The sequence below is a fragment of the Hyperolius riggenbachi genome, chromosome 2, assembly GCF_040937935.1.
Source record: "Hyperolius riggenbachi isolate aHypRig1 chromosome 2, aHypRig1.pri, whole genome shotgun sequence".
NCBI lineage: Eukaryota > Metazoa > Chordata > Amphibia > Anura > Hyperoliidae > Hyperolius > Hyperolius riggenbachi.
The window spans coordinates 280,909,261-280,922,129 of record NC_090647.1 but is presented as its reverse complement, the minus strand read 5'-3'; the positions used below and the strand labels follow the sequence as shown (position 1 = coordinate 280,922,129).

Genomic DNA, 12,869 nt, shown 5'->3' with positions numbered 1-12,869 from the left:
CCCTTCCAACCTGGTCCTCTGTAATTTTGATGACTGGAACTCCAAGCACTCATACTGCGCATGCACGGTCCCATTCATGCGCCCTTCTCAAGTGGTCCCTAACCCATTCTGTGGCCCCCAGATGTGGTGCTCCTGACCCCTAATGCAGGGGTGGAAGAGCGGGTCATCCGGCTACCTATACTGAAGGGAGGCAGTCATCTGGATACCCATACTGGTGCACAAAACTCTCCTCTTGTTTGTGGCTGCACTATCATCTGTGTACAAGCACAACCGTACTGGGCATGTGCCAGTACAGTCTGAATGTGTCCAGTAGCACAAATCCACTCATGTAAAAAGGAAAAGGACATATGCAAGCGGCTTTGTGTTACTGGGAATGTGCAGACCATACTCGAGCATGCCCACTACATTTGAGCTTGTACATAGAGTGAAGTACAGCCTTGAAAAAGAGGGTCCTGAGCAGCAGTTGTGGGGTCTGAATATGCTCAGAGGCTCCCAGCACTGGAACAGTGGGCCCTAGGAGGATCTACCATGGTAAGTATCTAATCTTTATTTTGCTTCAGGTTCACTTTAAGACTATATGTTAGGGGGGACAGTGTATGTAAGTTGGGGGGTGGGGTTGGTTGAGATGCTGTTAAGTTGGTCAGGGGGCGGCTGGTGACAATGGGCCTTGGGCGGTTAAAAGTAGAAATCCGGCCCTGCAGACACATACTGTAGCTCAGTAATTTTGGATTGTTATCAGCATTTCCTCCTGACAAACAAAGGTAAATTATGATATCAACTACAATTACAAGCCTTCTCATGTATGTCTTTGATTTGTTTTTCAGGCAATCTATAAGATGGTAGGCACTGTAATTATGATGCGCATGAATCAAGATGGCCTAACTCCTCAGCAGAGGGTTGACAAAATCTTCAAAAAAATGGATAAGGACAGAGATGATCAAATAACTTTGGAAGAGTTTAAAGATGCTGCTAAGAGTGACCCCTCTATAGTTCTCCTTCTGCAGTGTGACATGCAGAAATAGCATCACATGCCCACTATCAGCTCTGATAAATGCCCCGCATGTACCACACTACCTTGCCCATCCCACTCAATATCCTGGGGCCTTCCGCCTATTCAATGTGATTATCTGAATGAGTACCACTCTGAACAAGAAAGATGGAGGTGGTGACAACATGGGTACTTCTTAGTTGATGAGACTGGACAAATCTGCTATGTGGAAGTTACACACAATCTTGGCTATCTACCCCATAACGTAATCATGGCTTTTATAAGCAAAATAATTCATACATATGCCTGTCTCTGCCAATGTCTATGGTTTGTTTAATATGATCTGTTTTATGCGAAATGTCTGTGCTGTTGTATATGTTTTTGTATATTATGTGCTGTAATTTTACACAGTGTTTGTCACATGATGCTGTATGTACAAAGAGCTATATACTATAGAGGTGGAAGTGTTCAATCTGCTGCTGTTTCCAGATTTTGTTTTATACGAAATGTCTAATGAATGATCAGTGTGATATATACTAGATAATATGATTATTATGTTCTACAGCACACAAATCTAGGTCATGTGAACTATACGGTCAGGTGACTCAGTTTATTAACTCTTCTCACTGCATGTGCACATGATGAAAGTCACATGACTGGTGTAGTAGTGCTATTCGCTATGGAAGGACATACTGGTGAAACTACATTGTTTGTGATCAATACAAATGTAACCATGCAATGAAATACACACCTCTCAAAGAGTTTATTCTCTATCAGTGGCCATGTTAATATGTAGTATACAAGGATGACTTTTGATGTAAAGCATATTGCATGTGCATTATAACTTTTGCTGTTAAAATAGATGTGGTATGTATAAAATATTTGCATGTAACATACACTGACTGTCATCCTAGGCTATACACATAGTGTATTGTCTTATATTTGTGCATTGTTCCATAGTGTGAATTTTTGATAATGGAGGTATAGTGTATTACAGACAAATATTCTTTTTTAAGAGCCTGTTCACACCCACACAGTTTTGTAAATTAGCAGTGCCACCAACCTTTGGGGACCATAATGTATTACCTATTTTAAGTTACAACTAGCTTCAAACTATAGTGCTGTGGTTGTGTACTCTATAAGCATGCATACTAATGTCTTCATGACCTACTTTGTGAGTCAAAAGCATCCCAAGAAAACCATCTCTCACCACACTGGTTCAGTCTATACATTGTTAAGACGTAAAGCTAACCTGTCATAAAAGTATTAAACATAGCCTAGTGAGGGTGAGAACCAAAAATGGCTGCACCTTAAGATTTAAGGTAAAAATGTTTTCTCTGCACCAAGTCCTTAAAGCAACCTGGAAGCAAACACAGGCAACAGAAACAAAGCACGCAATTAAAAAAACTCCATAATAATCATTGAAAACTGCATACCCACAGTATATTTATAGAAATACCAGTTCTGACTAGCAACAAAGCGAAGTGGAAATGAAAGAAGAGATCCTAAGCATCCTTATGGGTTGCTGAAGCCACCCACCACATTATATGGCTAACAGGTAGGCGTGAAAAGACAGGGTCTTCATCCTAACAGTGGAATATTATCTCCTGATGCTATTAGCAACAGTATGATTTTGAATATTATTTTCAGGGCTATATCTCTAGAACAAAAAAATGGTATTGTCATACAGTTTTCAATGAAACTGACCTCTGTTTATGCAATGCATCATTAGATACTGACTGACTGAGTTTATGTTGTTCAGATTTACTCCAGGGTCGCTTTAATGTGTACTTCGTATAGGATCCTTGAATTAATTTACAAATACAGCTTTGATATCACCTTCACGTTCCCTCAGAACTATGATTGTCTCCTGGCTGCTCAGGTGCTCACACTGCATCATGGGATGCTGGAGAGGCTGCCAGACATTTGTTAGTGTTAAAGTTAGGCATTTACTACAGACTGCAAAGAACATACAAAGATTCCCTGAAATCAAAATATATGTATGCATAGCTTTCTCTAGATTATGAAAGGCTTAATAAAAATCGGTGTGAACAAGCCCTTATTTTGACCATGCACAGATTAATAGAAGATCTAATATCTGTTCTATCTAAAATGGACTGCAGCATCAAGTGAAGAAATTAACAATTCTCTTTCAATACACATAGAGGACTTTCTCACAAGCCCTTGTTATGGCTCACTGCGTAGTATGTGACTGACTACCCTGACCAGACACTGCAGATTCATGGTCCCTGGAGTATGAGATGTGCACTTCTAGGCATTTGGAGAGACAGGCTAACAGTGTTTTAACAGGATTCATGTGGTAAGATTACTTCTCCAAGGCCCATCTGTGCCAATGTATAAAAAAAGCAGAATTTAGCCTTCTAAATACATTCAATAGACACTCTTGCATAATTATTCCTAGTATTTGAGTATGAGATTTGAAAGTATGCACAAATACATAAGGAGCCCTTGTCACAGCACTTTAGGGCCTATGGGCCCCAGTTGCCCCTTTTCTGTCCTAGCTGAATTTGTTCCCAATTCCTCACTTGCTCTTTGTGTGAGACTATAGTCTGAAAAGTTTAAGTGGACTTGTTATATTTTTCTAATTGAAAATAAAACACATTCAAAAGTGGAAATTAAATATTTTGCATTTTTGTTTGTCCACTAAGCAGTTATCGTTTTTGATTTTCATTATAAACAAGTTTACAGAAAACATGAAGTTATTAAGTAGGTGATGAAGAAGATGCAGCCATTTCTATAAGTTTGATTCACCACGGATGAAAGTTACATAATGAGAACATCTTCTATTAGGCTTTAGTATGTGGGTAGTATTACATAACACTGATATACCTCACATCACTTTAGAGACTGTAGTTTTTAAAACTTTACAGGTGTCTTACAATCATATTGCAATCAAAGAGTGAGTATACTTCTGGCGCCTGACCTATAAGCACCTGCACATACACACGGTCCTAAGGGAATACCAATAAAACCAAACATAAAAAAGACTGTCCGGCGCTGGGTGGACCAGTGGTGTGGTAATGGTGGATGGTCCAGTGGTGTCGTAAGACCAAAAGGTTCAGGGCTTGTCTGTCTGTCTCCACCTCCATAGGATCAGGCAGGCCCCAGAGACAGACAGTGTGCAGCTGGCTGGTAGGTGGACACACTTGATCCGCTTGGCTGTACTAGTGCAGAACTTCCATCTATTGTCTTTGCTGCATGGTGCGCACAACCCATACTAAAGGCTTGTCCCAACCTGAGGATGCACAGAATACCCATACTTGGCCATATCATCAGGTTGGGACAAGCCTCTAGCATGGGCAGTGTGCATCATGCAGGGAAGGAAGAAGATGGATGCTCTGCACTAGTATAGCCAAGCAACACGGACTGTGGATCAGGTATGTTCACCTCCCGACCAGCTTCACGCTGTTGCTCACTGTCTGTCTCTCGGGTCAGCTTATGATCCGTATTGTGGGCTGTCTGCCTGATCGTGAGGGGGGGGGGGGGGAATCTTGGTCTACTATATTTTGTATACTTCAGCATAGACAAAATCGTACACCACACCAGATAATGGAAATGCTTGTCAGATCATTATATCATTACCAAATTATAAGGTCTAATCAGGGTCAGAACAGCACTGGGCTCTCTCTCTGCTGTTCTACCTTTGTATCTTAAAGTGAACACGAGGTTAGAGTGATATGGAGGGTGCTATATTTATTTCCTTTTAAGCAATACTAGTTGCCTCTGTTTGTCTGTTTGAGCATTGGACTGGGAAAAGAGTAATTACAGATTCGTCCTTTGTATTAAAGAGCCAGTTAAGGCTAAGGAGTCTGATGTGTGTCATCTTATTCCTGTGACTGTTCCGCAAATTCCACCTACAAGTTAGAGGTGGGCTACATCTGAACATTCCAGGATTCGCAGAGAAGATCTTTGGTTTAATATGCATGATCCACCTGAAAGCTGAGGTGGCTCAAATCCGGTGAGCATTCAGATATTGGGGGTCGTGTCCTGCACGGAGAGAGGCACTTTTTATCACGCACACTGGTGTTGTTGAAGTTATGGAAATTCCTGTTTGAACGTTATTACCTTATGTCCTTATGTGGAGTCTCATTTTGCATTACAGGCATTTGTGAAAAGCACAGCAGAATTGCATTTAATTACACATTCATTGGACCAACTGCAGTGATCCCAAACGTCAAGATCAAATTTTGGTGATTGTGTTTAAGACTGTGGCGCAAGTTAACTGTAATATAATTCCAGTTGCCTGGCTGTCCTGCTTATCCTCTGCCTCTAATACTTTCAGCCATAGACCCTGAACAAGCATATTATGCAGATCAGATGTTACTGACATTATTGTCAGATCGGACTAGATTTGCTTTATGCTTGATTCTGGTGTTATTCAGACACTACTGCAGCCAAATCAATCAGCAAAGCTGCCAGGCAACTGGCATTGTTTGAAAGGAAAAAAATATTGCAGCCTCCTTATCAATCTCACCTCGGGTTCACTTTAAGCACGCATCTCCACTGTAGTTGTCTCCAAAGGGTTAATTTGGAATTATACCATGGATATTGAAATAGATATTGAAATAAATATTGAAATCTAAGTGTAAATTTTATGAATATTTATTAGCACTTCAATGTAAAGTTGCATATGAAAATGAAAATAAAAACATTTACATATGGGCACTTGTTACAGGGACCCAACAGAAGTAACTCAGTTTATAACAATACAGGACGCCGTCCGCCACTGTATGTCTGCCAATGCCCCTGGTCTGGCCCTCAGCCTTTAAGAGTGGTGGGTCCAGTTTCCAAGTAAGGGTGGGGGCCAGACATTGCATGCAGCGCCAGGATTGATCCCAACATTCATAACCTAATCATTCTCTCAGTAAAGGTGTGTACAAACACACAATTTTAATGCAAATTGTGTCCCTGCCAGGAACAAGGATAGTGAGAAAGGTTAACAAAGGCCAAGGACAGCTTTCAAAGACCTACAAGCTGAACTCCAAGGCCAAGGTTTATCATTGTCTGATTGCTCCACGCTGAAAGAAAACCATAAAACAAGCCAGACTGGAACTTGTGTAATCTTATACTGACAAGCTGTAAGAATGTCCTTTACACAGTAAAAAAATGAAATATGGAACTTTGTGGATTCGTAAGGAGGATTGGTAAAGTTGGACCTTTACTTCCAGCTAACTAAATTGTAAGCTATATCCTTGCTGTAGTTAAACGATACAAGACCCCAAATTTTCCTTGTGAACATAATTTTCTGCTACAGGATAAAAAATATTCCATTAAACTAGACCTCTTTTACTATTTTCCTTTAACTAAGAAGTATTTGTGTTTTGGCTGTTGTCAAACCTATAAATATCATATAATTTGACAGGCATTTTAAGTAAACCCATAGGCAATACTAATGTGAAAAAACAGATACTTACATGAGACAAGGGAAGTCTCTGCCTGGATCCTCCAGAGGCTTCCAATGTCCTCCTAGAGACCACAGAAGCTGCCTGTGACCCTCTTGAAGATCGCAACAGTGCTTCTCTTCATGAATGAGAGCATCCATGCTGTGCCCACGTGGGCATGGATTTGTTGGATTTCACTTGGGGATCTTATGGTGGCAATGATGGGGGCTAGAAGGACGTGGGAAGCTTTTACTGGATTCAGAGGCTTTCTTCTTCTTACATAAGTATCTATTTTTTTACATTAGCTCAGGTACATTTTAGGTTTCACAGTGAGCTAGGTTTGGTAACGCTGCAACTCATAGAATGGTTTTAAGAATTTTGGAAAATGGTTCTCAGTCTCCATTTAAATCTTCCCTGCATTTTCAAAAGCATGGCTATTCAGAATATTCTCATCTGAGCAAGTCTCTGAAATCTGCTTCCAGGTACATACTAATTGGTCCCTTGCTGAGCTTTGCTGTCACTCTGTGATAGAGAAGGCTCTGGTGTTTTCCACCACTTCTAGAAACAGATGGAAAGTAGTTAACTATTTACATTCCCAACTTGTTTAGTGTAATGATTGGTGTCAGCACACAGAGAGAATCTGATTATTGATGATCTGCAGAATCATCAACAATACAGATGTATACCTGATTATGGATGATCTGCAGAATCACCAATAATACAAGTATGACTAACCTCTGGACACCTAATGAAGTGTAAGTGTTTGGTGCAACTGTAGGCTATCTCCCGTGGGGCGGGAGACACAGATAACTTCGGGCAGAGACCACCTGAGGAGCAGGTGGCGCTCGGCTGTGCCCTCCTTAAGAGAGGGGATAGAGATAATCTGGCAGCCAGTGATTCCCTGGTAAACTGGGAATCAGACTGTACTGCAGCCAGAGGACTCCTATGGGATAGAGGCCACTGGCTGCACTGCAGGAAGGACTCTCTGAGGAGCAGGAGGTCCTTGCAGCTAACTGACACTTGATGGAATAGTGTCAAGGGTAGTACAGACAGACTGAACATTTGAGGGATGAGTGACAGCCAGAAGGGTCGGGCAGGCCAGGTCGGCAACACACGAGCAGATAAGGTACAAAGACAGAAGGCTGATTCGGTAACCGGGTACAGGCAAGGTTGGCAACTGGTAGGCAGATAGGCAGAGGTACCGAATCAGAAAGCAAGAGAGAGGTCGACAGAGCAAACGGTCATAACAGATATAAAGCACAATCCTAGTCTGGGGTGTGAGGTCCTTGGTCTCGACACCCGGGAACTAGTCTAAGGAATAACACAGTATCCTATGCTTGGGTGTGAGGTCCTTGGTCTCAACACCCTGGAACTGGTCCAAAGTATAACACAGTAAATAACAAGAATGTAATCTGGCTAACAGTGAATTCCCAGGTCCACCTGGTTCTAACACACTGTAGGATCTGACTGAGGTCTGAGTGCTCACACGTAAGTATTCGCAACGGCAGACAACCAGCAACTGACAAGCAAGATCTATATATACTACAGTGCTCCTCAGCGCCGCCCCCAGCCAATCAGGAGTTCCGCTGGAATCAGCTGATCGTCCTGATCAGCTGATACCTCTCCTGCTGGCATTAAGGTCCTGTTTGCTCTCCATCTGTGTGCACTAGTAGGCCCAGGCAAACCAGACGCATGCTGCTGTGCGGAAACCGCCAGTCTGAACGTGGAGACAGCCGCCCCGCCGTCAGACCGTGCTATTCATTACAGTACCCCCCATCTCCGCTATTCATTACAGTACCCCCCAAGGAGTGGACTCCGGACACTTCCCAACCAGCTTCCCAGGATGTGAGTTATGAAATTCTTTCTTTAATTCTTCCGCATGCATGCGACAATCTGGCACCCAAGTTCTTTCCTCCACACCATATCCTTTCCAGTGGTCCAGATACTGCACAGAATTTTGCACTAAGCGAGAGTCCAGAATCTTTTCAGTCTCATATTCAGGTTGGTCATCAACCATCACGGAAGGGGGGGGGGGAGAGGAATCCACGTTCACTGCCGGCTTCAACAGAGACACATGGAATGATCTCACACCTCTCATGCTGGCTGGGAGATCAATCGCATAAGTGACATTATTAATCTTTCTGGTCACTGGGAATGGTCCTATGAATCTAGGACCCAGTTTGGGTGACAGTTGCTTCAGGGCCAAATGCCGAGTGGATACCCATACCATGTCTCCCGGAGAAAACTTCCACTGCACAGACCGCCTTTTGTCGGCCTGTTTTTTCTGGGTCTGGAAAGCTTTCCCCAAGTTCCTCTTAACCATTCCCCAAATCTCCCTCAAAGCTCTCTGCCAATCCTCCAAGGCTGGGAATGGTTTAGATGCCACAGGTAACGGGGCAAACGTGGGTGATCTTCCCGACACTACCTGAAATGGGGAAAATCCTGAAGAGGAACTTTTCAGGTTGTTGTGCGCAAATTCCGCAAATGGCAAAAATTTTACCCAATCGGACTGAGCATCTGCAACATAACATGTGAGAAATTGCTCCAGGGACTGGTTAACTCTCTCGGTCTGGCCATTGGTCTGTGGGTGGTAGTCTGATGAGAATGCAAGGTCCATATCCAGCTGATGGCAAAAAGCTTTCTGTGAGAAAACGCGGAAAAGCCGCTGCGTGTGCTCAGAACAAGGCGGCTGATTCCGCATCTAACGCGGCGGTTTGCACGCATAGGCCTACATCTGCTAGTATGGCTAAACGCGGAGAAACCGCCGCATGCTCTGATAGCGGTGCAGCTGGTTCCGCGTCCACCGCGGCGGGTGGTATACAACACGTCTGGTGTGGCTGGGACTGATAGTCCACACAGGTTCAGAAGGACGCGCGCGCGCGCTGAGAGGCAGAACTTTTATGACAGCCAGAAGGGAGTCAGCTGACCAAGCCGGTCAGCTGACGATTCAACCAGTTCCCATTGGTCCAGCACTTAGGGGAGGCGCTGGAAAGCGCTGTGCTATATATACTGGGTGCTGGTCATTCACTGGTTGTCTGCCATTGCAAACACTTACGTGGAAGCATTCAGACCATAGTCAGATCCTTACAGTGTGTTTGAACCAGGGTTACCTGGGAATTCACACTGAGCCAGATTTCCTTGTACTGTATTGTCTTTGTGTTATATTCCAGACTAGTTCCAGGGTGTTGATGATCACGGAACTCACACCCAAGACTAGGGAATTGTATTATCATTTATGTTGTGCATCAGACTAGTTCCAGGGTGTAGAGACCACGGACCTCACACCAAGACTAGGCATTGTTTGATATCTGTTACTACCTTGGGAACTATCTCTCTCCCTTAAGAGATAGTCTCCTGTCCTGCTAGGGACTTCCACCCTTCAGGTGTCTCTCCTGTGCAGGTTCTTCCTACCTTCAGCCTGACTCCACCCCTTGGAGAATCTCAGGCTGTTGGAAGGTTCCTGTGTCAGCATAAGCAGTATTCCAGGCTGCTTCTTATCACCTGCTCAGCAGGTGCATTACTCTAAAGAGAACCTGTACTGAGTAAAAATATTTAAAATAAACACATGAGGTAACTTCAAATGAACATTACATAGTTACCTTGCCATCAGTTCCTCTCAGAAGCTCACCATTTTCTTCTGACAATAATCCCTTCCAGTTCTGACAATATTTTGTCAGATCTGAAATATATCAGTTGCTGTCAGTAAAATATCAGTTGCTGTCAGTTATAGCTGAGAGGAAAACTGATGTACCCGGTAATGTCCATGTTTCCCTATGGCTCAAGTGGACGATGTTACAGTTTAACTGTTTGCTGACCAGAAAGCTGTTATGGGTAATGGCCATTTTCAAAATGGAGGACGGAAAATTCCCTTGATCACAGTGAACAAATAGGACGCGGGACAGGAGAAAGACACTGAGGAGTAGACTACATGGAAGGTAAGTATGACTTAGGTATGCTTATTTTGACTTTTAGTTTTCAGTACAGGTTTTCTTTACTCTAAGTATTACTGTTACACCAAACACTCATTTACCTATAGGTGTCCAGAGGTTAGCAATATATCTGATTGTCGGTGATACTGCAGATCATCAATATCGGGTATATATCTGCATTCTTGGTGATACTGCAGATCACCGAGAATCAGATTCTCTCTGCGTGCTGACACCAATCGTTACACTTTCCACAACTTTAATACAAATTAGACTCCCCGATCTGACACTACATTTTCCGGAATGCCATGCAGCCGGAAAACGTGCTGGATGAAGAGATCAGCCAATTCCTTTTAATGGAACAAAATGAGCCATCTTACTGAATCTGTCTACTACCACCCAAATGACTGTCTTGCCCTCAGACCTGGGGAGTTCTCCAACAAAATCCATGAAAAGATGAGTCCATGGTTCACTTGGCACTAGTAAGGATTGTAAAGTACCCACAGGTGCCTGACGAGAAGGTTTACTCCTAGCACACACTGCACATTCCCTCACAAACTCCTTACAATCTGTTGCTAATGTAGGCCACCAAGCACATCTGGCCAGTAAATCCTGAGTTCTGGTGGCCCCGGGATGACCTGCATTCTTGTGGGAATGAAACAGATGTAAGAGTTGCAGAAGAAAAGGTAGTGGTACAAACATCACCCCCTCGGGCTTCCCCTCTGGAACATCCTGTTGGTAGGGACTCAGAGGGACTGTGCAATCCTTCCAGGTCTCAGTGGCTGCCAGGAGTACCCTCTGGGGTAGAATGGTCTCAGGGGCTGAGGGCTGTACTGTCTCGGGCTCGAAACACCTGGACAAGGCATCGGCCTTGATGTTTTAACTACCAGGGGTATACATTATAACAAATCTGAATCTTGAAAAGAACAAAGACCACCGCCTGGCAAGGGCTAAGTCTCTTGGCGCCCTCTATGTACTCCAGGTTTTTATGATCTGTATAAACTGTGATAGTATGCTCTGCACCTTCTAGCCAATGTCGCCACTCTTCAAAAGCTAATTTAATAGCTAAAAGCTCCCGGTTGCCTATATCGTAGTTTTTCTCTGCGGGTGAAAACTTAAGAGAGAAGTAGGCGCATGGGTGGAGTTTGCCCTGCAAACCCGAGCGCTGGGACAATACAGCCCCCACCCCAACCTCTGAGGCATAAACCTCCACAATAAAGGGGAAGGTGACATCCACATGTCTTAAAATGGGTGCAGAACAGAACCGTTTTTTCAGTGTAGAGAAAGCAGAATGTGCCTATGCTGACCAGTGGTAAGTATCAGCACCCTTCTTGGTGAGACTGGTGAGAGGCGAGACCACTGAGGAGTACCCCTTTATAAATCTCCTGTAGTAGTTGGCAAAGCCCAAAAATCTTTGGAGTGCCTTCAATCCCACAGGCTGAGGCCACTCCAAAACAGCAGAGACTTTTCCAGGATCCATGGAGAGGCCAGACGTAGAGATAATGTACCCCAAGAAGGCAACGGAGGTTACTTCGAAGAGACATTTTTCCAATTTAGCATAAAGCAAATTCTGTCTTAACTTCCCTTACACAAACTTAACATGTTTTCGATGTTCCAACAGATTGGAAGAGAAGATCAGTATATCGTCCAGATATACTAAGACGAACGTCCCTAACACCTCCCTGAATACCTCATTAATCAACTCCTGGAAGACGGCTGGGGCGTTACACAACCCGAAGGGCATCACCAGATACTCGTAGTGCCCGTCAGGTGTGTTGAAGGCCGTCTTCCATTCGTCACCATTTCTAATTCGAACTAGGTTGTATGCGCCTCTTAAATCTAGTTTAGAGAAAATCTTGGCGTTGGTAACCTGAGTGAATAAATCATCAATCATAACGATAACGATTTTTCACTGTAATCTTGTTCAAGCCTCGATAATCAATGCAGGGACGAAGGCCTCCATCTTTTTTTTTTACAAAAAAGAATCCTGCCCCTGCTGGTGAACGAGAGGGACGGATGAAACCCTTGGCCAAGTTGTCGTTGATGTATTCCTGTTCCAGTTTCTCAGGCCCAGATAGATTATAGAGGTGACCCCCAGGAGGCATACAACCAGATCTTAAATCGATGGGACAGTCGAAGGTACGGTGAGGGGAAAGTTTATCTGCTGATTTGGGACAGAATACGTCAGCAAACTCTGCGTACTGATCTGGCACACCTTTAATCTGCATCTTGGTGTTTCCTACGGTTACTTTAGCTAAACAGTGATGATGAAAAGGACTTGTATGGACCCAGACAAAGCAGTAATCTGGGTCTGTTGGCCGTCCAAAACCCTGATGAAATTCTCCACCGAGGTGGTTAGTCCATCAAGACGGCTGCTGAGTGCGTCCATTTTGTTTTTTAGATCTGCCGTTCTGTAACGATTGGTGTCAGCACACAGAGAGAATCTGATTATGGATGATCTGCATAATCACCAATAATACAAGTATGACTAACCTCTGGACACCTAATGAAGTGTAAGTGTTTGGTGCAACTGTAGGCTATCTCCCGTGGGGC

At 43.7% G+C, this 12,869-nt stretch overlaps 2 protein-coding genes across 2 annotated transcripts in view; one reads left to right on the top strand and one right to left on the bottom strand.

The window, feature by feature from the left end:
* HPCAL4 (hippocalcin like 4) overlaps positions 1 to 3,629 on the top strand; it is a 58,360-nt gene extending 54,731 nt beyond the window's left edge. The window contains exon 4 of the mRNA XM_068268792.1: positions 825 to 3,629. Coding sequence (XP_068124893.1) covers positions 825 to 1,022 — 198 coding nt within the window. The 3' untranslated portion in view covers positions 1,023 to 3,629. The remainder of the gene's footprint in view (positions 1 to 824) is intronic.
* The window catches only part of LOC137546391 (CYFIP-related Rac1 interactor A-like), a 384,755-nt gene that overhangs the window by 209,108 nt on the left and 162,778 nt on the right, over positions 1 to 12,869 (bottom strand). The window lies entirely within an intron of this gene.